The sequence below is a fragment of the Arvicanthis niloticus genome, chromosome 26 (assembly GCF_011762505.2).
Source record: "Arvicanthis niloticus isolate mArvNil1 chromosome 26, mArvNil1.pat.X, whole genome shotgun sequence".
NCBI lineage: Eukaryota > Metazoa > Chordata > Mammalia > Rodentia > Muridae > Arvicanthis > Arvicanthis niloticus.
Genome location: NC_133434.1, coordinates 29,465,512 through 29,490,649, shown reverse-complemented (window position 1 = coordinate 29,490,649; position 25,138 = coordinate 29,465,512). Strand labels below are relative to the sequence as shown.

Below are 25,138 nucleotides of genomic sequence, written 5' to 3'. Positions count from 1 at the left end.
CATGGCATCGCTAGGCAACCGAGGGCTTGGATTCATTGGGGACTCTTCACACAGTGGCTTAATTACCACATTGTCTCCTGGTCCCCAAACTCAAGAAGTACCAGACACACCTTGAGACCACCTGTAACTTTATTAGCTTCCAAAAGGTACTGATCAGTTCCTGGTTGCTGCCTCCTCATCTCCCTCCCCCACATAGGCTGCCCTTCTTTGGCCTCCTGGGGTCAGAACCATCTCTGCTATTTATTGATGTGCACCTTGCTGTGACAGTATGGGGTTGGGGTCTTGCTGCTCCATGAGCTGGGCTGCATGGCTGAGCACTCTTCACGCGTCCTTGTGAATTTCAGCTGTGTACCTGGATGGAACCTTCTAGAAGCCCCACCTCATCCCCAACACGGGAGTACACATCCCGTGTTGTGCTCTGTTGGGCCTTCAGTGGAGAGAAAGGAGAGGGTGGACTAGCTCATCTTTCTAAGCCTTCCCAGCTGTGGGTGTGACAAGGGGATCCATGGACATGGACCCTCATGGTTGTCAGGGTGTGTAGTTACTGGGTCCTTCGGTAAAGGCAGTTCAAAGGGTTCCTTCTAGTGTTAGCTCCTGTGGGAGCTCCTGGAGACTGGAGGGCTTAAGCCTCCATTGATTCTTGGTGTTGGGAGTGTGGGGGTGGGGTGGGGGAGTAAATCCTGCCTGCTATGTGGGAGGGGCAAGAAGCTTGGTGGTGGGAGGCAGCACCCTAGGGAGAGAAACCATGATATTTTAAAGCTTGGAGTATTTCCTGTGGGCATTCAGCTCAGGGTTCTGGTGAAGAAGTATTTTTTAAAATTTGCTTTCTGAAATTTTTATCATATATACGGTGTAGTTTGATCCTATTCACCCCCCCCACCCCTACTACCCTCTTCTGAAAGAGTATTGGTTTACGTTTCTTATTGAACTTGTGTGTGTGTGTGTGTGTGTGTGTGTGTGTGTGTGTGTGTGTTCATACATGCCGCAGCATGTGTTGACATACAAGAGCCGGTTTTCTTCTTCCACCACGTGGGACTCCAAAATCAAACTTAAATTGTCTAGCTTGGCAAGAAGTATTTTCACGTCCTCACTGCGCGCTCCCCCCCCCATTGTCCATTTGTATCCCCCCCTTCTGAACCCCTTCTTCCCAACTCCCCCTTTCACTGAGTTTATTTAGGGTTTCCAGGGTCTGACCCTGATAATTCTTTGTTGCCGTGTGCATTTTTTGGTAGTCAGCAGCAGTCTCGCTATGTGCACTCAAAATGTCTCCAGGTGTTGCCTAGATCTGCATGGGCCAAGGGGCCTCTGGTCGAGAACCATGGATTTAGTCTGGTACCATCATTTCACAGAGACTTGGTAGTCAGGCCAGCCTGAGGGCATCTCTAAGCATGGCCCGTGTCTTATAATGGTGGTGCAGGGTGCTAGAAGCGAGACCTAAGCCCCAGGTTGTCTTCAAGAAGTCTTTCTCATCAGCATCTTGTCTGATGGATTCCCTTCCAGGCCTCTCCTTAAGGTCTTCAGGGCAAGTTCTTCTCTAACCCACAGGGGCTACAGTCTGCTCCCATCTCTCACTCTCTGGAATTAAAATCCACATATGAAAATACTTTTTTTCTTTTTTAAGAAAAAGTGAAATTGGGAAGCAGCGCAGCTGGACTGGCTCCAGCTCCTTTAAGTAGCGTTTAGGAAGCTACAAGTTAGGTCAAGGCGGCCCCAGGCAGATATTGGAATTCAATTAAAGCCCACGAGTGGGGCCTGTGACCCCCATTTTCAAGGTAATTGCTTCTCGGGCTCTGAGTGAATGCGGCCGTCGCCCTGTCATTAGGCAGGCAGCCTTCTAATCGCTGTGCGCCTGACAGAGCCTCCCTCACGGGGCAGAATTGCCGACAGCTGGGGCACCCGGACTGAGGAGCTGGGCTTGACTGCCCTCCAGCGAGGGGCTTGTTCCTTTTCTTCTGGAGGAAAGAGAGGAGCCACCCTGCTGAGATAAGGGCACAGGCAGGGGCAATGCTCCAGTCTTGATTTCCTCAGACAGAAAGGTTTCTAGTGGCACACCTGCTCCAGTTGGCTGGTTGTGGCCTCTGACATGAGGTTGGAGCCTGGGGTCTTCATTTTGTTGGGTTGTTAGCAATATGAGGAGCATGGCTGTAGCCAGAAGCATGCCACAGGGTTGACATCTTGTGGGAGAGCAGAAAGCAAGGACAGATGAAAGGACCTAGGCTGCTGGCCATCCCTGTCCCCAGCTCCCAGCTGGTCCTTAGGGAGCTCATGTCTCTTTGCATAAGGTAGCCCTAGAGACGGAGTTCCTTTCCAGAACTTGGCTTTGCACACACAGGCTTGTGTGGTTGGCTCTTGGCTCCTGGGTCTGGGTTGCCTGGAGAATTATTTAGTGGGTGGTATGTGCAGTGTTGACTTGGTGTTTTTCTTTAAGAAGGAAGAAGAGAAGGGAGGAGGGAGGTTGGAGTTGTAGCTTGTCCCAGACTGCAAAGATCTGTGAAGCTCTCTCAGAGCTTCCTGTCTTCTGCCTGGAGGTGGCCGAGTAGGATGGATGGCTGAACAGGAGTTGGACAGTCGAATTTTAGAACGGATAGAACAACCGAGAGGCTCTGTCGTTTCTTTTGCCGAGAGACTGAGGTGTGAAGCAGGGGATTGCTGAGTTGGGATCCTGGCTCAGGTTTCTGTTGTTTAGTGTAGGTAACTTGGCCCCCGGAACTGTCCCATCTCTGAAGTAGGAATAGCAAAGATCACTGTGACCTTCAAAAACTGCTGCCAAACCCAGAGGCCATCGCTGCAAGGGAGCCTTCGGCACCCGCTGGGCTGTGTGAAAGTCTCGGAGGTCAAGTTATCCTCTGTCTTACCAGGACCCTGTTCACTTCCTCTGGTGCAGCTGTTGGACCATTTGACTCTAGAATTGAAGTAGTTAGACAACTCCCCTAAGCTTAATGAAGCTCGGAACTGAAGCATCTAATCAGCTAGCAGAGGCATGAAGCGTGAGGTGTGTAATCTGGTTACACATGCTCCTCAAGCGAGCTTTCCCATCAGCCTCTGCTGTCAGCCATGCTTGCCAGTCCCAGACTATGGGCACTGGGCACCCAGGGCTGGAGGGCACAGGAACCACCATGGGGACATGATGTGGTTTGTGTTTGGTCATGAAATAGTCTAAGGTGGATGTTCAGGAGTATGCTTGGTTCTGGGTTTCTCAGGCCTCTGGGCTTAAGGCCAGGAAGGACAGTCACTGACTTGCTTTCTTCTCACACATGGAGAAGAGCCAGTGTTAGGAGGAGCAGTAAAAGGTGGGAGGCAGGTGGTCTCAGACCATGTCATTTGTGACACTTTCTCTGCCATTGAGAAAGCTTCCCGTTGAAAACAGTGTGACCCTCCTAGTCACATTAAACCATTTGAGTACCTTGCTCTCCGAAGCCACCAGATGACCGGGTGAGGAGGACAGAAACACAGTCCAAGAGTGGCTGCATCCGCTTGCCTGCTGAAGGAGGTGACGCAGGCTATGCTCCTACCTACCTGTGACCTGTGAATCTCATCAATGCCAGCTGCTCCTGGTCCCATCAAAGAGAACTTGGCTTCATTCTGTATTGCCATCAAGACCACCGCTAGCAGAACCTCCATCCAAAGGGCACTGGATTCCAGTTACATCTGTCTGCAGTCTTCCGGGCTGGCCCCCATGGTGCCCTCAGACCACCCCCAAGGAGACCAAGGCAGTATTTTCTGGCTGTGCAGAGCCAGCTACTCTGCTTGAAGATGAAAAATGTCTATTTTTTTTTTTCATGGAAGCTTCCTTGCTTCTTGCAAAAAGGATACTCCTTGCTGGGGCCCTGAGGCCATGAGGCCATGGAGCACTGTGATAGTCTCGGAGACCAGTCACGTTGGCTGAGTAGCTGCTGCCACTGTTGTCACAAGTTTCTGCTGTGGATTTACTAGTGGATATTTGGGGAAAGCAGGACACCTTTGTCTACACCACTGACCCTGCTGTTCCAGCCGCCTCTAATTAACTGGACTTCCAGGGCTGCGTCACCTTTGGATCAAGCTTCCTGCTGCCTTGTTCTTCGCTGATGCTAACCTTCTCCAGCAATTCACTCACTAAGTGTGGGGAGAGGGATAAGCCCGGACTTGTTGGAGGTGCTGGATGGATAGCAATGGCTCTGTCGAACTGCCACTCATCACTTGCTTAAAGGTGATGGCGACGATTCTACCCACTTGCTGAGGTGGCTTGTTCTCAGACTTTGCTTTTACACGAGATGATGTGAGTTCTGTGCAGCCTAAGGGTGAGCTTCATTTTGATGTCCATTTTGCAGACTGAAAATGGGCCCAGAGAGATCAGGTGGCTTGTCCAGGGACTCAGCGCTGATAAAGGATGAAGCTGGAAGTCCCCACCTCCAGCAGCTCTGCCTGCATCCAGGGTCTGAGTCCTTGAAACTGGGAAAGATTTTCTTCTGACCAGAAGAGTGGGAAGGGAATCTGTGTGGACTGGATGTTTGGGCAGGGCAGGAGAGGAGACCCACACAGTCTCACGTCAGCAGCCAGTAACACCCTCCACACACGCTTTTGTCTCCTTTAAGCGTCTTGTCTTACCAGTTCCTCTGTACTATGCAGTGCAGATTAAGTACCCAAGTCCTTACTTTCTGGGCTTTTATTAAGTAATTATCACCAGCAGACTTGAAAGGGCTTCCCAGCAAGGAGTTTAAAACCAGCAGGGCCCCAGTGGAGAGTCTTTGTAACTAAATGTCTAGATAAAGCCTTATGGTCCAGCCATGCCATGGAATACTAAATTAGTCATTCAAAAGGAGAGTGTCCCCCCGCCCCTCCCTTCTGAACACCTTTTAAACCGGGTCATATAACAGTGTAGACAAGAAGAACTCATTTGTAAAGAATTACATGGAAAAATTGTAGATCTGAAAATCTAGATTCTAGATAGACTGGCAGCGGGCCTCCTGTGAGGTGGAATGACTGGTGGAACTTAAAAAGATCAAAACTTAGTAAGATCAAAACTTAAAACTTTAAAAAAATTCTTACAGTGAGCCTGTGTTATTTTTGTAATAAGATGTTAAAAATTCATTTTCTTTAGGAGGGAAAATGGGAGAGCTGTGTTTGTGTCCCATCAGAGAAGGAGTCCAGTCTTAGCGAGAGGACTGGAGGTCCTGTGTTTTCGCTCTGAGAAGCTCCCTTAGCTTGGGTGCTCTGTGACACAGGCAGACCTGCTGGGACACAGGCAGACCTACAGTCACATCATTCTGAGGCCCAAGAGCTTGCACAGGTGCCTAGCAGTGGAGGTCATTTCAGGTCCTCTGTGGTCCAGGACAATGGCCGTGGGTGCCAAGCTTACATACAGAGCTAAAGAGATGGAGCCTCTGGAGCCGGAGCAGCCTTAACTTGGAGGGAGAGCTAGCTAGGTCAGCTATTTATGACGTGGTTCCTTGAGGGGAATGTGGGAAACTTTTAAATCCTTGACCAGGTATCTGTAGGGGTTCCCCAGGTCCCACTGACTTTGAGGGCCGCTGTTGGACAGTGATGGACGCAATCCTTTCTTGGCTTACTACATCTTTGCCGTGTATGTCACCTCCCCCCTCCCCCCCCCACGCTTGCTTCGAACACTCTGTAGACGATGCTGGTGGTTGACAGAGTCAAAATCCCATGTAGAGTAATGGACCTTGGGCTGACCCTTCCAATGCCTATCAGTTTGCTGTCTGTAAAATGGGCACAGTCACCGGTGACTGTCAGAGTTAACAGGTTTTATTTAGATAGTGTCCAGGAATTTATATGTACACATAGGTGTGGTATTGGTCCCTTTCTCTTGGGCTAGTCTAGAAGTGCACGGATGGAGACAAGCATAACCAATGACCCAGTCAGTCCCAAGAAATACTTTATTCCTGAGAAATAATTGATATCATTTAGCCTGCCCTACAACTCCAATGGTTGTTGATAATCTTATGAATAAGAGGGCATTCCGTCTTGGCTCCTGGGGAAGCATGGAAGCCTCTGAGCTCGGGCACGGTAGCAGAATAGGATGGGGAGCCTTGAGGTTGGCAATGGGAAGGGGTGCCAGGCAGCAGGGTGCTGGGTTGGGGGTGGGGAGGAATGGGAGAACAGATGTTACTCTGTTGCTGGGAGTACTGAGGTCATTCGAACAGTGGGAGATCCCTGTGAGAACCCTGTAGAAATGCCAGTGACTGCCATGAAACCCAGCGAGTGGTGGCTGCATGCCCAAGCCCACGTTACCTTACCGTAGCACCGTAGCCCCCTACAGTGGGTGCTGCCTCCAGCCTTATGCAGATGAGAAAATGTGAGGCTTAGGTGGTTTGGAAGTCCCTGTTCCAGGCATACAGAATCAAGACTAAGATGGATCCTGGCCCGAAGGCCCAGCTCTTCCTAGTTCTGTGTTCTGTCTGCTCTGATGGCCAAGGACATCAGCTTTGATTCCATCAGTCCTGGGACTTCTCTGCTCTGGCCGGACTCTACAAGCCAGGCTTTGGCTTCTTTTAGAAGCCCAGTCAGGGAAGCTTTCCCCAGGTTCCAGCTCTGGGTGGGAGGCTCTGGCTGCTGATGTTAAAGGCATGTATGCATGAGCTCTGAGCTTTAAAATGGATTCCTCTCCATTGAAAGGAAGCCCCAGTGACCGTGTGGGTTTTAAATGCATGCATTATTTATCTTGGGATTGGAAACAGGCATGGAGGCTCTGTCCTGAAACTGGAGCTGGGGGATGGCGCTTGAAGATGTAAATCTTCTATTCCGCAGTCCACTAACAGATTTTGTTGAGCAAGATGAGCATGGGGCTGAGGGGGAAGGTTCTGGGGTGAGGGATGCTTTTCCATCGCTTCCCAGTGGAGAAGCGAGGGGAGGGATGGAGGGGACCTGCTCTGCCCTCCCCGACCTATCATGGCTGACCACCAACTTCATTGCAGCAGCAGCAACTCCAGGCACAGCATCTCTCCCACGCTACGCACGGTCCCCCGGTCCAGTTGCCGCCCCACCCGTCAGGCCTTCAACCTCCTGGGATTCCCCCAGTGACAGGAAGCAGCTCTGGGTTGCTGGCACTTGGTGCCCTGGGAAGCCAAGCCCACTTGGCAGTGAAGGATGAGAAGAACCACCATGAACTGGATCACAGAGGTGTGGCTCTGGGTGGGCTGGGCTGGGTGAGCTGGGCTGGGGTTGGAGGACACACCATAAATGGATGTGGCAAGTACTGTCACCTAGAACCTGTTGTTAGCTAAGACTTGGAGCCATCTGTTGAGTCCTTAGTGCGTGGAAATGCTGCAGTTCTGATGTAGATCTCTGTGACTTGCTAGGGAAGCATTCTGTTTGTCTACGACAGCCCCCATATTTCCTATAGCACCCTGACTATTCTTTAGGGCCAGCTCGGTATGTCCTTCAGTTTCTTTCACGATTGCATTGGGGACCTTTCTTGAAAGAGCTTGAGCCGGGGCCTCATTGTAGCCTTTTGTTGGGATCTTTCTGGATCTCTGGATCTCAGCACTCGGAAACCTTCCAAGAGGCAGCACTGTTGGGGGTGTTGCTCAGTTGCTAAGAGTGTTTGCCTTGCCAAGCATGCCTGAACCCTGAGTTCATCCCTTGGCACCATAGAAACCAGCGTGGTAGTGCGGGCCGGTAAGCCCAGCACTAGGAGATGAGGCAAAAAAAAAAAAAAAAAAAAAAAAAAGGTGAAAAGTTTATGGCAGTTCTCATTTGTGCAGTGAGTTCAAGGTCAGCCCAGGGTATTTGAGACCCTGTTTCAGACTAAGTGCAGGGTCTCAGGACTGCTCCAGCAGAGAAGTGAGGAGAAAGGAATCAGAGCTCGTGCCCCAGCCTTCTGCGTAGCACTGTTGGGGCTCAGGAGGACATGAGAGGGAATAAGGACCTGGCCCCATGCAGCCGCTCAGTAAAGCTGCCAGCTTGTACATCTCGTTGGCTTTAGGTATTTACTGGGCCACATAGTTAGTGTCTTTCAAGCTCCCAGGGACTTTCTGGGAGGAGTCATCGTGCGAGCCCTAGTCCAGTCCGTGCTGTATCCTAGGAGCCGAGGTGGAGGCCAACTGTTTTGTCCCTTCTTGACAGAGGAGAGGACAAAGAGAGCTGCAGCTTAGCTGGACTGTTGTGACCAGAGCCCAAGCTTCTGGGGGCTTCTTGGCAAAGACACAGAGAATGGTGTTAATAAGTAGAAGTCATGTCCAAATTGCATTGTGTGTGTGTGTTTTTTAAAGCAATAACCTTCCCAGCTCCCACTTGTGATTCTAGAAAGAACGGTGAAAAGCAAACCAAGGTCCTTTTGATACACCAAGAAGAAGACTAATGGCCTGGATTCCAGGCCATGCTGGGCACTGGTGGGAGGGGACCGTTGAGCTGCCATATAAGCCTGCCTTCGCTGCACCCCAGGAACTAGAGTCAGTGAGAGGTGGCTTTAATGACTCAAAAAGGTTAGCTGAGCTGAGAGTGACCTTTTACCTTGTTTTTTTTTTCCCCTTTTTCTTTTTCCTTGGGGGTCCTGGACCCTCCTCCTGTCCTGGCCTTCCTGTCTCACAGAGAGAGAGTCCAGCACGGTAAGTGAGGGTGTTCTTGGTGTAGGGGTGGGTACGGGAGAAGGGTGGGCCTGCCTGGAGGCTTGTTCCTAGAACTACAGGCCTGCCAAGTAGCAGGTGCTACCCACAGCTAACCCCGGTTTCCCGTTCTGCTCTGTGGGTGGAAGCTGGGGTTTATTATTTATCGTTTGTTTATGTGTGCCCGCAGCTGGAAGACCTGGCGTCAGGACTAATGTGTGGGTGACAGGAGTGTCCCTGTCCATATCCAGTACTAGAGGTAGTCACTATCGTATAGTAGTTCGTGTCCTCTGTTGAGCGAGCTTTAATTAGGGAAGTCTGTTAACTCTAGGTGCTTGGCTAAGTGACCTCTAAAGTCCCCCTTACAAAGAGACATGGTCAACTGAACTTAGCCCACACCCCTATATCCTCCAAGGGGCTTTTTGGACATTGGCCTGAGCCCAGCACTGCAGACTCTGGTTTGTTCCTGATGCTGCCTAGGTTGGTGCTTCCAGCATAATCCGGAACGCTCCTTTCCTCAGCTGCCTGAGGTTTCGCCCTGCTCTGCACTTTTCCCAGTTGAAGAAAGTGCTAGCGAGCAGGTATTAAGGCCAGGCCGCCTGCGTGTCTGCCAGCTCAGAGATTTGCTGTAAATCTTTCAGATCACACCGAGGCTCCGAGGTTCTGTTTCAAGTGAATAAGCCCTCTGAATAAGCACAGTGGAGTCTGGATTTAAAAAAAAAAAAAAATCCTCCAGCGATTAGCAGAGCTATTTTATTCCTCATCGCTGAGCTTGTACCCGGGACCATCTTAATCTGCTAGGGTGGCTTTCCTTATTACCTCATGTTAAGTAGGACTTGGGGTGTCATGCCTTTAACTAGCTGTCCCGGCAGCAGCTGTCTCGGGAAGCTCCCTCTGCCTGACCTGCCTTCCTTGACAATCCCTCCCTCCATCCAGACTATTTGCAAGCCGTCTCTTACCATGCCTGCTCAGAAATCCAACCCCCCTATCCCCCTTGGGCTCAGGAATGGCTAGGCACAGAAGAAAGGAATGATTAAAGCTGAAATCCATTTTGATTGCTCTGGTGTTGATCCTTAAACAGTGGCATATTTTTGGAGAGACAGTTTCCCTACATAGAAGTAGAGCTGGCATAGGTGTGTTCTTCTATGTTGTCTCCCTACCCCATCCCCCACCTCTGCCCCTCCCCAGCTTCTATCCAGTCTTAGCCTTATGAGGTCTTGTGTCTTGACCTTGGAGTCCCAGTGGGAATTACCCTGTCCAGACTGTAACCGGACTCATTACTTGGTCAGCGGGGGCCTTCCCCAGGAAGTGGGTATTTGAAGGCCAGCACCCACTTCTTCATACCTATTTCACTTTTGGCTTTGTGCCCCTGCTGAAAGCTTTCTGCCAGAAACCCAGAGGGACCCCCAAGTGTGCAGCCCTCCCCCCCCCCCCAATGCTCCTGGTGTCCAAGCTAGGCCGACTCTACACGGGGACTAGAGAATGAACAGGGATGAGTCCCGTGACATTAGGGCTGGGCAGCTCAGAGTGGGTACCGTATGCTGGGGGATGGAGAGTCTTCTGGGGGCTGCATCCTCGGGGCCATGGTGTTGGATGGTGGAGATTGAAATAATCGGCCTTAGGAAAACAGGTTGTCAACAGTCAAGGCCTCTGGCAGGAAGGACAAGCCTGTGTCAGAGAGGGGAGGGGGCCGGGTGGACAGGCTGGAAGCTGTCCCAGAGGGGTTAGTCTGGAGTCCAATTAGAGGTAGCTTCATTCATATTTCCTTGCCTAGCTGAAGCAATAAAAAATACTTAGTTTTTTGGCTGCCTGCCAACCAGAGGCGGGCTGGATCGATGCCGCTAAATGCCTGACATGACTCTCCGGTAGCGGCGAGGGTTTTCAGCCTGACTGCATGAGAAGAAAGAGTTCCCTGTTCTCACACTGGGTCGCAAGGAGAAACACGAGCAGCCACCCCGTCCCCTCCCTTCCTCTCCATCACCCGCCTGCGCAGGGGCAGCCAGCCTGAGGGGCTGGAAGCATTTCTGCTTAGCACGGGGTGGCCGCCACCATCGGAGGAAATGAAATGAAATGACGGTGATTTTTTTTTTTCTGCCTGTGCTTGCAGCAACTAATTGAATTGCGGCTGTGAGCGCATCGTCGCCGCTCGCCCGGCTGCGGGGAAGGTTGAGCTGCAGTTCTATTATAACCTCCATTTTTTTTCTTCAAGGCTTGATAACTCTGCCATTTTAATTTGCTTCAGGCAGAAACTTGGCAGGGAAGGGCTGCCCAGAAAACCGGCTTAGGAAAGGAAATTAAGTTCTGCGGCTGGCTCCCTCCCACACCATTCCCCCAAACCCATCCACCTGCTGGCCACCCCGCCTCGTTCCCTGCCAGTGAACCCCATCCCCGGGCCAGCATTGGCCTCTAGTAAAATGGGAAAAGGAGACGAGAAGAATCACCCTACCTGCCTTCAGTGTCCTTCTTTGTGAGCACATCGTCTGGCTCTGTGTTCCCACATGACCCCAGCGTGCGTCTTGTCCACTCTTGTCACTGTCGTTAGACCAGGATCCTCTGACTCATTCTGTCACTCGTGGCATTAATGTCGGTCTGAACATGGGTAGGTTTATCGGTACTTTTCTTATCACTACGATAAAATAACTGGAGCGAGGAAGGATTATTTGGCTCGTGGTTTGAGGGTGTTCAGTCTGTTGTGGTTACACTGTGGCTTGGAGGAAGCAGGAGCGTGAGGTAACTGGTTACATCCTAGCCAGTTAGGAAGAAGCTGGGCTGTATCAGAGCTCGCCTATTATCCTCTGTGGCCCTGTGACTGCCAGCCAGACCCCGTGGCCAGAAGGTTCCAAGACCTCTCAGACAGTGCCATCAGCTGGGACCACAGGCTGGTCCTGTGGAACATTTCACTTTCAAACAGTGATGCGGTGGTGCTGGAGGTAGCCATTGAGTTATAGTATCCTGAAGGGGCACTAGGCCTTCAGGGTTTGCAGACAGCCCTCGCCAGAGGTTCCCCCTCCCTGTGCACAGCCACAGGATACCCCACTTCCAGCTTTCCCTGCTGCTCACCTGGCTCAGAGCTTCCTCTTTCTCAGGCCGGTCCTCCCTAGGAAGATCTGAGAACTCCCAGTGCTCCCTAGCATGAAACCCTACCTTCCTCTGCTGGAGACCTTAGCATGGTCTTGCAACTACACAGGGCCCTGTTCTCTTGGGACACTTGTCCCCACCCTAAGGGAGGTCCTGTCTTTTCAAGGGAAAGGCTTAGTGGCCTTGCAGGGTGTGTGTTTTTGTGACACTGGTTTCTCTTCAGTTTGCCAGAGGCTTGGCAGTGGAGGAGCCAGGGCTCCGAGTTGTTTATCTGTGCTTAGGGCTTTGTCTGCAGCCCAGCGCCTTTTCTTATTCACTGCGAGATTTAAAATGGAAGTTCTACATGTATGCCTGTCTATGGTTCAGGTCTGACTTGAAAAGACTCATCATCTTTCCTTTGGCTAAATTGAGTGACGGGTGTCCCTCACCCTCTTGGGACCTCACCTTAGGCCAGGAAACAGAAATAGCAGTACCTTGCTTCTAAATATTGATATTTGGGGTAAGTTCCCAGGGACCCAAGATGTCCTGGGAGCATCCCGAATAAACTGGATCTGCAGACGTCTGTGTCTGCCCACTTCCTCCTCCTGGCCCTCTGTCATCTGCTCTTAGTTGACTTAGTCAGTATACAATATATTACTTTCATCATGGAGTTTTGACGCCAAGATCCTCTTCTTCCAGAACAATTCCGTGTCACCCTCAGAGAGCCTCCGGGCCAGTGAGAAGCACCGGGGCTCTGCAGACTACAGCATGGAAGCTAAGAAGCGGAAAGCAGAAGAGAAAGACAGCCTGAGCCGATACGTATGTAGGGGTCGGCAGGTGGCTTCATTGGATAGGGTTGTGTGCTGGCTTTGGCCTCAACTCCAGCAGTTGAGTTCTGAGTCTGAGAGATGGGTAGTTGTGTCAGGGTCCAGAATGAGGTTTGTACATACCCTGTGGTCAGATGAGCCATTGAGAGAAATGGACCGGGAAAATGTCCCAGCCTACATGCAGTCTAGTGAGAGCTTAAGGTCCTTCTAGACAGTTCTCGGCTGCACCCATGCTCCAAGGGAGTGTCCTGGTGTCCTCCAGTGTGAGCCCCACAGTCTTCACAGTCCTCCCCAGGCACGGAGACACAGTTTGTAACAATCTGATGGCGTGACCTTGACCTGTGAGATCCCAGTGGGAGCACAGTTATGTGCCCTCCATTGCCAGACTGAACAGGGGTGAGATGTGAGTCTAGAGAGGCTGGTACCAAGCCCTTTTTGTCCCATCTGTCTGCCCTGTGGCTCTGAACATGTTACACGAAGCTCAGCTGCACCTCAGAGTGAAGCCAGTCACCTGCCCCAGGGCGATGGCGGTGTAAAGATGAGACTTGCCTCATGAATGACTGCAACCAGAGTGTCAGCTGGGAAGGAGGTTCTGCTGTTAGAAGGCTCGGGACTATGACATTGCTGCGGCTTAGACACGTCAGAGCCCCAGAGGCTGCGCTACAGAGAACTGGGAGGAAGGAATTCCAGCACTGCTCAGAGGGCAGCGGGCAGAGCAGCATAGGCTTTGGGATTTGGTTGGGGAAGTTGTTGGGGCTCAGGATTAGGCTTGAGCAGATCAGGGTCGGCATGGGCTCTTACTGGTTCCTCTCCTGCTTCTAGGACAGCGACGGAGACAAGAGTGACGACCTGGTGGTGGATGTCTCCAATGAGGTAAGGGCAGGCCCAGCTGTAGGGAGGCCCCTGGGTGGGGTGGTTTAGGACAGGTACTCTGTAAGTAAGATCTCTTCTGCCTGCCACTAGAGCAGAGAGCATTGGAGCATCAGGGAAACGGAGGCAAATGGCTTTGTATGTGGGTACTGAAAATCTCAGAAAGCAGCAGTCTTCCATTCCCATAATTGTCTAGGTGGCCCTGTCTTCCCTCTCCAGGGTTGGAGATTATACTTTCCTGGAGAGAGTCTCCAATAAGGCCCTGTGCAGCCTTGGCAGTTAGTGTTCTGGACTTGTATGTGACCCGAGGCAGGTCACCCCAGATTGTTGTTCACCCCACCTGTGAGGTAGAGGGCTCAGGGTCTAGGTTGTTCAGAGCTAATGGCCTCCCACCCATGCCCACTGCCTTCCTGTTGCCAGGGCAGGGATACCTGCTTGCAGCTTAAGAGCTCTGTAACACTTGTCCTTTCAGGACCCAGCGACGCCTCGGGTGAGCCCAGCACACTCCCCTCCTGAAAATGGGCTGGACAAAGCCCGTGGTCTGAAGAAAGATGCCCCCACCAGCCCAGCCTCTGTGGCTTCCTCTAGCAGCACACCTTCCTCCAAGACCAAAGACCTTGGTCATGTATGTGGGGTCTGTCCTGGCACCTTACAGAGGTGGGGGAGGGGAGAGACAGGCATGCCTGCTGAGGCTAGAGCTCTAATCCTGCTGCTTGCAGGGTGGGAGTTGGGTGTGGAAAGAACATGGCTATTGGGATTGGCTGTGTTTGGATAATTAACCCACACTAGTCAATGTTTCAGAGCGTTGGTTTCTGCATCTTTAAATTAGAACCTTCACCATGGTCCCTGCCAACTAGGGACTTCTGTTCAACCCATGCTTGGCTTCATGTGGGACCAGGGCTAGGCATTTTGCCCAGCTCTTGGGAGAAAGGAATCCTCATGGCGTCTCTTGGTCTGTGTCTTCCCTTCTCAGAATGACAAATCTTCCACACCTGGGCTCAAGTCCAATACACCAACGCCAAGGAATGATGCCCCAACTCCAGGCACCAGCACCACCCCGGGGCTCCGGTCAATGCCGGGCAAACCTCCAGGCATGGACCCGATAGGTATAATGGGTAGGCACCATGGGGCCCAGGTCGATCTGGTGGGGGAGGGGAGGTTGATCCCTGTCTAGGTGGAGCCAAACAGGCGGCCAGCAATATAGTGTGTCCAAACTGGGGCTTCACGGGTCTGCCTGGTGGTCTTTCTTGTCAGGTTTAAGGATATGGAAGCCCGCACCTTTGATATATCAGGGTTTATGGGGGTCTTTAACATTGGTATGTGAGAGTCTCCGAGGCCACTGCTGGCCCAAGTGTGTGGAAAGCATCTGACAGGTTGTTACCCTAGACTTGTGTCCACTTGTTAATGGTTTTGTGAGCTCCCGAGCAAGCCCTCTTCTCTGGGCCTTGTGCTGCCCTCTGAAACGAAATGACTCCAACACTGGCCTCTGAAGTCAGGTCTGAAGTAGGGTAGATGCTTCAGAATGTAGGAGGGCTGTGTCCTCTGCTTGCTGTATCAGAAGGGCGAGCCCACTCTCGGAGATGTCTCCTCCCCACTGATCCCGCCTCCCCGTTCACCTCCTCACAGCCTCGGCCCTGCGTACACCCATCACCCTCACCAGCTCCTATCCAGCCCCCTTTGCCATGATGAGCCACCACGAAATGAATGGCTCCCTCACCAGCCCAAGCGCCTATGCCGGCCTCCACAACATCCCGTCTCAGATGAGCGCCGCCGCAGCCGCTGCAGCCGCCGCCTATGGCCGGTCGCCAATGGTGAGCTTTGGAGCTGTACGTAGACCTTTTGGCTCCTTTTGGTGGTGGTGGGGACTGGGTGGGGGTGGGAGCTGGCAGGTTAGTGTAGTACATATCCCTGCATGCTGAAGGGACTCTTGGGTGTTGTCTTAAGGTTTCTATTACTGTAATGAAACACCGTGACCAAAAGCAACCTGGAGAGGAAAGGGTTTATTTCACTCAGTTCCATGTAACAGTTCACCATCAAAAGCAGTGAGGACAGGAACTCACACAGGGCAGGATCCTGGAGGCAGGAGCTGACGCAGAGGCCTTGGAGGAGTGCTGCTTACTGGATTGCTCCTCATGGCTTTGATCAGCCTGCTTTCTCATAGAACCCAGGACCACCAGCCCAGGGATGCTACCACCCATGATGGGCCGAGGCCTCCCCTGTCCATCACTAATTAAGAAAATGCCCTATAGCTAGATATTCCGGAGACATTTACTCAATTGAGGTTCCCTCCTTTCTGATGACTCTAGCTTGTGTCAGGTCGACATAAAACTAATCAGGAGAGCTGTGGGCAGCTAACAGCTGCTCTGGGGGAGAGCACCTGTTTAGAGAGGATTTACTTATGGGGCGTCAGACCTGCCTGTCAGTCTCAGATGACTTAAGGTAACTCTTGGACTGCCCTCTCATCTGAGACCTCAGGATAATACCCTGAAAGAGTCCCAATAAGAACTTAGCCAGACAGCAGAACTTTGGCCAGGCAGCAGGGTTTTGGGAGATGGTCCTGGTGGTGATAGTTACTGTGGACAAACAGGATTAAGGCTAGCAGAGAGGACTCGCTTTTCAGGACACTTTTCCTCTACTCTTCTGTACCTGGGGTGGCTCCATTCCATACATAGGCTTACAGCACACTCAGGAAGGGGAGAGATGGGGCAGGGCCTACTCTGTCTGACAGAGCAGAGGGGATACTGGTTGAGATGGGGTTTGCTATTGCCATCCTGTCTGTTAACTGTCCTGGCAGGACACTTGGCCTTCCTGGCATCTGCCTTCTCTGACACAGGCTCTGTTTATCTGTCAGCAGTGCTGTCACCTGGTTCTAGAGAAGTCACAGGGTGCAGTAGGCCCAGATGATGGTGGCCACGGGGAACAGGGGGAAGCTATGTGATGGCAGACTAACAAAGCCACTCTCCTTTCTTTACAGGTTGGTTTCGACCCTCACCCCCCCATGCGGGCCACGGGTCTGCCCTCGAGTCTCGCCTCCATTCCTGGAGGGAAACCGTAAGCACATGGCTATCCTTTTTGCATGCTTCATGGGGTAGACAGGTAAAACACTCCTGTCTGTCCCTTGAGCACAGGGTCTTGCCAGATATACAATGCCCTCTAGGAAGGTGTCTGTCCTCCAGAAACACATAGACATGGTCATCACCCAAGGAAGTCAGTCCCCGAAACTCCCTCCACCAGGGGAATTTAGGGGCCCAAGATGATAGCTCTTGGGGGGGGGGGGGTCAGAGTGCTTGTAAGCAGAATCCAGGGAGCAATGTGGGCCCTGGGGACTCCTCCAGGTTCTACCTGCTGCAAAGGCCCCAGCCCCTACCCTGCCTCCAGTTGCCCTGCTCTTGTGTAGAGCACAGTATTCACCCTGCTTTTTTCCTACATGGGTTATTGGGAAATTAAAGGTTGAACCGTGTGTACCACATAGAAACCTGCCTTGTATGTACGGTAGTAGATCTCATGCCACCATGGCCACGGAGAAGGGCACTCACAGTAACATGGGCAGACCAAGCTGAGTCCCTGTGGCTCAGAAACCCTCGTCGGTTTTGCCTTTAGAGGAACAGGAAGGTGCTCCATCCCTAATATCACTGACTTCAGAGGCAGGTTGTGGCATTTAGTTGGGTCCTCTCCCAGATTGGCATGTCTGGAGACTTTATAGTCTCAAGTGTGTGGATGGGGTGGTATTGGAGGGGGAGGGGCGCTCCAAAACATCCATGGCGCTCCTCAGCTGATGTGGAGCAAGGATGTGTGGTTGGAATATTAAGTAGGTTCCAACCTGATGGGGCCATCCCAGTACCAAGGGGCTCCTGGACTTAAGAGATTTGTGGGAGAGGGGCTTAGAGTCATGGTAGTAAGTCACAGTGTGTATACATTGACTCTGTGGGACACGTTAGTGGTGGATGGCAGAAGTGACCCACCTCCTCCTTACAGGGCATACTCCTTCCACGTGAGTGCCGATGGGCAGATGCAGCCTGTGCCCTTCCCCCATGATGCGCTAGCAGGCCCCGGCATTCCCAGGCATGCCCGGCAGATCAACACGCTCAGCCACGGGGAGGTGGTATGTGCCGTGACCATCAGCAACCCCACACGGCATGTCTACACGGGCGGCAAGGGCTGTGTGAAGATATGGGACATCAGTCAGCCTGGTAGCAAGAGTCCCATCTCCCAGCTGGACTGCCTGGTGAGAAGCTAGGACCACAGGCTTCTTCTGTAGCGTGTAGGAGGCAGAGAAAAACAGGACAGATACAGCCGGGGTTGAAGGGGGAGGGCCAGGGACACTAGGCCCATGGCCAGGCTCACCTCTGAGCAGCTCTGGGTAAGCTGACTAACCTCTCTGGCCCTAGTTGGGGCATCTGCAAATGGGGATGACTCTTAGGCTCAAGATTCTAGAGAAAAGCATGAGAAATTGAGTGGGTGTAGAATTGACGGTGGGGTGGTCTGGCAGAAGCTTAGACACGTTATAAGTTACCTCATGTGGCTTTCTTGGTCCAAGACAAAGCAAGTGGATAGCACGTAACTCTGTTCCTCTCCTTCCAGAACAGGGACAATTACATCCGCTCATGCAAGCTTCTCCCCGATGGGCGCACGCTCATTGTGGGTGGTGAGGCCAGCACGCTCACCATCTGGGACCTGGCCTCGCCCACACCCCGCATCAAGGCTGAGCTGACATCCTCAGCTCCGGCCTGTTATGCCCTGGCCATCAGTCCTGATGCCAAAGTCTGTTTCTCCTGCTGCAGTGATGGGAACATTGCGGTTTGGGACCTGCACAACCAGACCCTGGTCAGGTGAGGTCGGCAAGGGAGCAGCTAGGGTGTTTATGTACTCACCCAGCCCATGATCTCCGTTCTTTTGGAGAAGTGAAGGGTGGTCAGGTGCAGAGGCAAAGAGAAGCTCACGGACAACCCCTAGAGCCTAGGAACTTGGGGGAAGGCAGAGCTTTGACCGGCCCTGGGGAAGGAGCTTGAGGAGTGGAGGTAGGAGAGAGTGGGGATATGCAGCCTTGGTTAATGGCGAGACCTGGGTGGAGCGGAGCGGCTGAGCTTTGGGAGATGTCTCGTGCAGCTCGATTGGGTTCTGCGTGAACTGGGTGGTGTGGTGTCTTTCTCTTGAGTCACACCACCTGTGCGATGGTGGACGGCAGTGCCTGCCCACAGTCACTTCCCAGTGTTACCATGAAACCCTTGGGCATGTTTGGGGCCATAGCCTTATAGACAAGTTAAGAGACAGTGAAGACTGGGTTGAAGATTATGTCCCAAAGGCAGGACCTGAACAGGATAGAAAATGCTTAAGAGTCTTCCTGTCTTCCTCTCCATTACCTTCTCTAGAGCGGAGTGGGCTCCCCGGGGTCCTGCCTAGACACATAGGAATCAGAGGTCATTTCCTTGGTAGCTCCCCTGAATGGAGTAGGAGGGGCCTGGTCTAGCTCTGTTTCTTGTTGGCTAAGGTTTTGAGGCATGTGATCTAGCCTTTTGCACCTCCAGTTTCCCTCTGGCTTGGCTGCAGAGCTGGTCCAGTCCTTGGGATGATTGGCAGTCAGTGATTCCCTGGGGCTCACCCTTCTTCCTTGCTTGTCCTTCATAGGCAGTTCCAGGGCCACACAGATGGGGCCAGCTGTATAGACATTTCTCATGATGGCACTAAGCTGTGGACCGGGGGCCTGGACAACACCGTGCGGTCCTGGGACCTGCGTGAAGGACGGCAGCTGCAGCAACACGATTTCACCTCCCAGGTGTGTGCTTCCTCCTGTCTCTCGGGCCCCAGCACCTGTCAGGGGACAGAGCGACCACACAGGCTCATGACTGACTGCCCAGGGACCAGCCCGAGCTACCTGGGAAGCTTGGTCAGAGGCAGCAGCAGTGCTATGGAGTAGGCATGGCCTCAGAGATGGGCAGGCCTGGCTCATCCTGGGTCCACAGCTTGCTCCCTGTGCTCTGCAGTTTGCTCATCGCTCTCTCCCAGCCCTGATGTGTGCACCTGACTCAAGCCTCCCGCACACCTCGCCCATGAGCCTTGATGTTTCTTGCTTGTTAGATTTGCTTCATTATTTTAACAGTCGGTACCTTAACGTGGAGTATAGTCGTTGCCAGTTTCTTAAAGCAGTAAGCTGAGCACAGCTTGCAGAGGCTGGGAATTGCAACCCCTCCCCCCCCTCCCGGAGCCAGCTTCCTCAATGAGATACAAATGACACCCCTGGGGTAGCGGGGAGAGGCAGCAGACAGCTGGTTATTGGGTTTGGTTTGTAAGTGGAGAGGGTAGAAGAGTGAGGATCTAACCCTGCTTAAGCGGCTGCTGCTCCAGCCCTATGGGCACAGGGGGCACTGAACTGTCTGTCCTCGCAGATCTTCTCCCTGGGGTACTGCCCCACTGGGGAGTGGCTGGCAGTGGGCATGGAGAGCAGCAATGTGGAGGTCCTGCACCATACCAAGCCCGACAAGTATCAGCTGCACCTGCATGAGAGCTGTGTGCTGTCCCTCAAGTTTGCCTACTGTGGTAAGCGCTGAGGCCCCGGCCTGGCATGAGAGCTAGCATGGGGAGCCTGGTCCAGTAGAAGGTGGGGGATGAGGAGACCCACAGTCTTGAGTCAGCCAAGCCTGTGCCCCTTTAATGTCCTGGAGCAGAAAAGTACCTTTCTTGTTCCCTATCCTTGTCTCTCAGATAGAGATGACACTCTGGGACACTAAACTCTCAGGACAGTAGGCCAAAGGCTTTCCTTGTTGGTCTCCATCTTCTCTATAGGTTATGGCCACAGGTGTCTGTGCAGCTGTGGACACGCAATGCCAGCTCTTAGCCTCAGAGAAACTGGCTGGGAAGGGCATGTGGATTTGGAGGATGTTCGGAACCACCGCTGGGAGCCCTCTTGGGTTTTGGCTGTTTCTGGTGCTTCTTTCACCTTCCATCATAGACTGGGAAGGACCAGCTGACTTGAGTGGCTTTGGCAGGGATATTTTGGGGAAACAGCTCAACACAGTTTACTGAATTTTGTTTTTCCTGTTCTGGCTCTCCCCCTGGACAGCAGGAAAAGGCATCCTTTAGGTATCTTGTGTCATGCTTGTACCTGCTCTTCAGGAGTGGAGAACAGCAAGCACTAAACCCTGGTTAAGCATGTCTGAGGATGTTTCCATGAGGGGGCAGACACGGCTGGTGTGGGTTCTGCTACACAAGGCAGCAAGCCACAGTCTGAGGGTCCCTTTGCTTCGGCTTTCAGGCAAGTGGTTTGTGAGCACTGGGAAAGACAACCTTCTCAATGCCTGGAGGACGCCTTATGGAGCCAGCATCTTCCAGGTACTCTCCTTCTGATCTTCCTCTCCAGGCCTCCTAAGTCAGGATGTGGCTACAGTGATGGGGTCGAAGGTAGCAAGAGGCAGGACGGAAGGAGTCTGGAGCTAGGAGCAGACCTGCTGCCTTCCCCCACCCCCTCTAGCCCTTACTAGATGGAGGACCTCAGAGGGGAGGGTGTGAGGACTAGAGAAAGACACACCCTCTGTTCTAAAGGCTTATGATCCCTGAAGGCCAGAGCATCTAGGAAGGGACTCACTCATGTGGCAGCTGGTGAGTGAAACAGTGAGTTTGGCTGGCTCTGGGCAGCTGGGCCCATGGAGTAGCCGTTTCATCCAGGGACACCCATTCAGGTCATGATGGCCACCCCGAGCCATCAGTGTGACAAGGTGCTAGAACACACGTGCATTTTTACAGACTTACAGATCTAGAGCCCCTCCATCTGACACACACAATCCTCCATAGAGCAACTCTTGATCATTTGGTTTTCTTACAATCACTTGCTCTTTTACACACACACACACACACACACACACACACACACACACACACACACACACACATTTCTGCTTCCTACTTAAATGTCAGGTCCCATATGTCACACATGTTTCTTGGAAAGTCTCTAGGTACATTGAGGGCCTCCAACCCCAGGACCAGTCTTTGTAGCTGGTCCAGCTGAAGGGTCTGTCTCCCGATGAATCTGTGGCCCTGAAGCACTCCTTCCCATCAGTAAGCTTGCAGAGATGGCTTATGCTAAGTGTCCTGTTTTCATCCTTAAACCCGGGGAAGGTTATACTACAGCCAGCCCAGGAGCTGGTCCCTGAGAAGAGGCAGGTGGGAGGGCCCTCTAAGCCCTAGAGGAAGTGGGCCTCTTTTCTGCCAGCACCAGCTCCAGCCTGAGGCGGGGATAGGAGGTGATTTCATTGAGAGCCCTGAAGTGCCAGGGAGTACCCAGAATGAATTCCTGTCTGTTTTCTCCCCACACTAAATGTCTTCCTGTTTCTCCATGTCTTTCTTCCTCAGTCTAAAGAATCCTCATCTGTCTTGAGCTGTGACATTTCAGCGGATGACAAATATATTGTAACAGGCTCTGGTGACAAGAAGGCCACAGTTTATGAGGTCATCTACTGAACAAGGACTCTAACAGGCCTGTCAAACTCTGGGAGACACCCACACGGCCCTGACAGGGAGATGCTGCCAGGCCCTGAGCATGGCAGAAGAATGAGGGAGCTGCATTGTGGGGCTGCCCTCCGGAAGGTGGAGAGGACGCACGCCCCTTCATGGATTGATGTGTCTGACAGACTTGAAGGACTTTCTCCTCTCCTCCTAACCAGTGCTGGCAGATGCTTCAATTAGATTTCTCTGGAGGCTTCTGCTTCCGGTTTCCCCACAGACATCGTCATGAGTCTCTGTCTCTTCCTCCCCTTTCTGACCTGTCCCCTCCCTACTCCAGGTTGGGGGGGGATGCAGGAGTAGACATTGTTGTTTGTGGGGAGGGGTGCCTCATTCTGATTGTGCAGTGCACAAGGTTTGTGAACAATGTAAATAAGACACTGTGGTTGCTGACTGGTCAGTGAGGGAGGAGGCCCCTTCCCACCAATGCTCGCCGTGTATTTTGCCTGCTGTATTTGTAACCCACTCATGGTGGTGGCTTTTCTTTCTTTCTTTTTTTCTTAATTTTTTAAAACAGATGTTCTGTGGGGAAAGTAGGCAGAGAGAGAGAGAGTGAGAGAGAGTTGGGCAGCCGAATGAGAAGCTTCCTGGAGATGGGCAAACCAGCCTGGCCCACTGGGACTGAAGTATATCCCCACACGGGTTTTAGCACCATCTTCAGATGGAATGGTAGGCAGATGGACAGACAAGCCAATGGACAGTACTGGGATGAGCCAGCCTGGGCTACTATCCACAGGAACAGCGAGGATTTCCTGTGGGTTCCTCTGCTCCATCACCTCCTGACCTCCATCTCTTTCTGTCGTTCCACCCCACCCCACCCCGACTCATCTTTCTCTTTGGTGCACACTCACTCATTGTGATGAGGAATGGAAGTTCAAGGGACCTCCCTCTCTGACTCTCCTCCGGCGCAGCCTAGAAAGGATTCCATGTGGAGGTTGGGGGGAGACGAAGCGATTCAGCTCAGGGAGCTACCAGAGAAAAACAGCAACTGGTGTGGGTGCTTTTTTTTTTTTTAATTTGAATAAAAATAATTAGAAGTGATATCCTTGGATAAGATGCCGTCTCCCCTTTCCTGCTCTCAGCCCTTTGTGCTCCCTCAAGTGGGGAGATGGTAACCCCCAGAGTCGTAAGTCTGAGGAGATGGGCGGGACAGCGGGCTTGGGGGCTGGGCAGACAGAAAGTCATCTGCAGATATCACCCCTAGGGTACCTATGCCTAGGGTACCTATGTTTGTGGTATTAGGTTTGCTTTGTTTTGTTTTGGTCTTTTGTTTTACTCAAGAAAAGCTGAAGACCCGTGTGAGCCCTGCTGGTGGGCTCTCCATGGATATAGCATATGGAAGAGAGTTTTTATATTGCATTTTTATGGATTATTTTATAATGTGGGACTCAGTTGGGGAAGAAAAATGAGGGTGTCTAAAACCTGCCCATCTCCAATGCTCCAGCTGAGCGGCTGCCCCAAACAGGATGTATGTTGGGACATGGAAAGACTGTGGCACCCTGCACCTTCCTGAGAGGCATGTCGTGCCTGTCTGGAGTTTGTCCATCTGTCTCTGGGTTTCAGATGGTCACTGGCCACCACTTGTGAAGGCTCTAGCCAGAAAGGGGGGGCGGGGGTTAGGGTGAAAGAGAGTTATTCCTGAAGAAAAAAAAAAAGAAAAATTGAAAAGTCATTGTAATGAAGCTTTTTATATTTTTAAAAGTTACTATTTAAAAAGGTTGGTTTGATTGTTGTGTTTTAATTACCTTTTCCCTCCAGTGTCTCAGTCATGTCTGGGAAAGTGGGGTCCATGGTTGGTCCAATTGCATTCTGGAACCTGGGAAGTGTCTCACCACATACCCATTGTCACCTCAAAGCCATGCCTCTCTCCTCCCACCCCATCAAAAGACTGCACGGGGCTGTTTGGCTTTCTATAATCTAGAGCCTACCTATACCCACTACCTGGTCTATGCACCAGGGAACCCCTGGCTAAAATGGGTCTCAGGGCAGACAAGCCATGGGCAACACCATGCTCCTATGGCTGTCCACAGAAGCTATTTGGGCACAATTAGGATATTTCAAGTGAATATCATGTAAGAAGTTCGAGTAAGCATCATGATTTTTGAGAGCCTGAAAATCTACATTTTATTTTTATTTTTGCGATCTTCATTGATATAGATGTGACAGGAGATGTTCAGTCTCTGGATCACAAAAGTGTACGTTTCAATGCTGAGTAAGGCAGACAGGGCAAGGCCAGGTGAATGATCCCAAGAAGGCAGTGGAAAAGCAGAAGAGACTGAAAATTAATTCCCTGGCTTTCACATACCCATCGCTGAAATAAGCCTCTCAGAGGACCCAGGATTTTAATAGTTCTCTACTTATTACTGTTTCAAGGTCACTGTCACACTGGTTGCCTGTTGTTGCTTCATTGCAAGGAGAGTGCCACCAAACAAGGGAGGGTCTCAGAATGAAGCAGTCTAAGCTTACATAAGAACTGTTGTCTACCGGGATCATTTTGCTTGATAGACTGGCTGGTGGGAGGAGCCAACCTGAGGCTGCAGCCTCTCAGCTCAGTCCTGACTAGCATCTGCTTAGACCTCCCTTTTCTCCTCCACCCAGGATACAGTGAGGAGCTAACAGCTGCTTTGAGCTGGTTGGAATTGGTACTTGGGAGAGCACAGAAACCCCACTAAGTGACAGATGTGTCCTTCGGGGACAGAAGGCCACTGTTAACACCCATTAGTTTCTGACAGCTCAAATCCTGGCTCTGTCTGGTCAAGACTCCAGAGAGAGAAGGCAGACACCATAGTTTCTTTGCCACCCACCAGCCTCGTGTGAGTCCATGGAGCCTTGAGTGCTCACCGGGTTCCTCAGGTCTTCCCCACTTGCCAATGGCCCTTCTCACCCTCAGCCCTGTACTCTGGCTTGGCGAATCAGTGTGTTCATGGTTTCCTCAGTGTTCATCCTAACACACCTGGAGTAAATCATACATCACCTTCAACCTCTGCCCCCTTAGGATGGAGGGTGGTCAGAGGCCTTGATAACCATTTTCCTAGGTTTTTAAAGGAGTCACTCCCCGTTGGTTTGCTCATATGGCAGGGGGTGGGGTGGGGTGGGGGGGTGGGGGGGAGTGGAGGGGGCAATAAGAACAACCAAAACTAGGCTCTCAGCATTCAGCCTTTGCATTTCCTGCATCTTGTTGCCTGTGGGTCTAGCTGCCCAGTTCAGACCCCAAATGAACAGCACCTAGCAGATCAGACTAGTTTTTCAAGTTCAGATATAGGGTAGTGTTGGAAAAAAAACGAGGCCTGGAGCCCTTCCTTTGTTGTTCAAAGCAAGACCTTTTTTAGATGGGAAGACAACCTGAGTCTG

At 52.0% G+C, this 25,138-nt stretch overlaps 1 protein-coding gene across 14 annotated transcripts in view; it reads left to right on the top strand.

Annotated features, from left to right (window-relative positions):
• Positions 1-22,828, top strand: part of Tle3 (TLE family member 3, transcriptional corepressor) — a 44,494-nt gene extending 21,666 nt beyond the window's left edge. For 2 of the 14 annotated variants that reach the window (XM_076925441.1, XM_076925433.1), the window contains exons 7-20: positions 6,915-7,116; positions 8,527-8,543; positions 12,297-12,416; positions 13,247-13,297; positions 13,767-13,919; positions 14,268-14,400; positions 14,921-15,105; positions 16,269-16,345; positions 17,270-17,519; positions 17,876-18,123; positions 18,920-19,067; positions 19,678-19,828; positions 20,544-20,620; positions 21,638-22,828. In XM_076925441.1, the coding sequence (XP_076781556.1) occupies positions 6,915-7,116; positions 8,527-8,543; positions 12,297-12,416; positions 13,247-13,297; positions 13,767-13,919; positions 14,268-14,400; positions 14,921-15,105; positions 16,269-16,345; positions 17,270-17,519; positions 17,876-18,123; positions 18,920-19,067; positions 19,678-19,828; positions 20,544-20,620; positions 21,638-21,745 (1,920 nt within the window). In that variant the 3' untranslated portion in view covers positions 21,746-22,828. Of the gene's footprint in view, positions 1-6,911; positions 7,117-8,526; positions 8,544-12,296; positions 12,417-13,246; positions 13,298-13,766; positions 13,920-14,267; positions 14,410-14,920; positions 15,121-16,268; positions 16,346-17,269; positions 17,520-17,875; positions 18,124-18,919; positions 19,068-19,677; positions 19,829-20,543; positions 20,621-21,637 lie in introns of all 14 variants that reach the window. The other 12 variants (XM_076925435.1, XM_076925427.1, XM_076925440.1 and 9 more) reach the window with 7 other exon arrangements.
• The last annotated feature ends 2,310 nt before the right edge of the window (positions 22,829-25,138 follow it).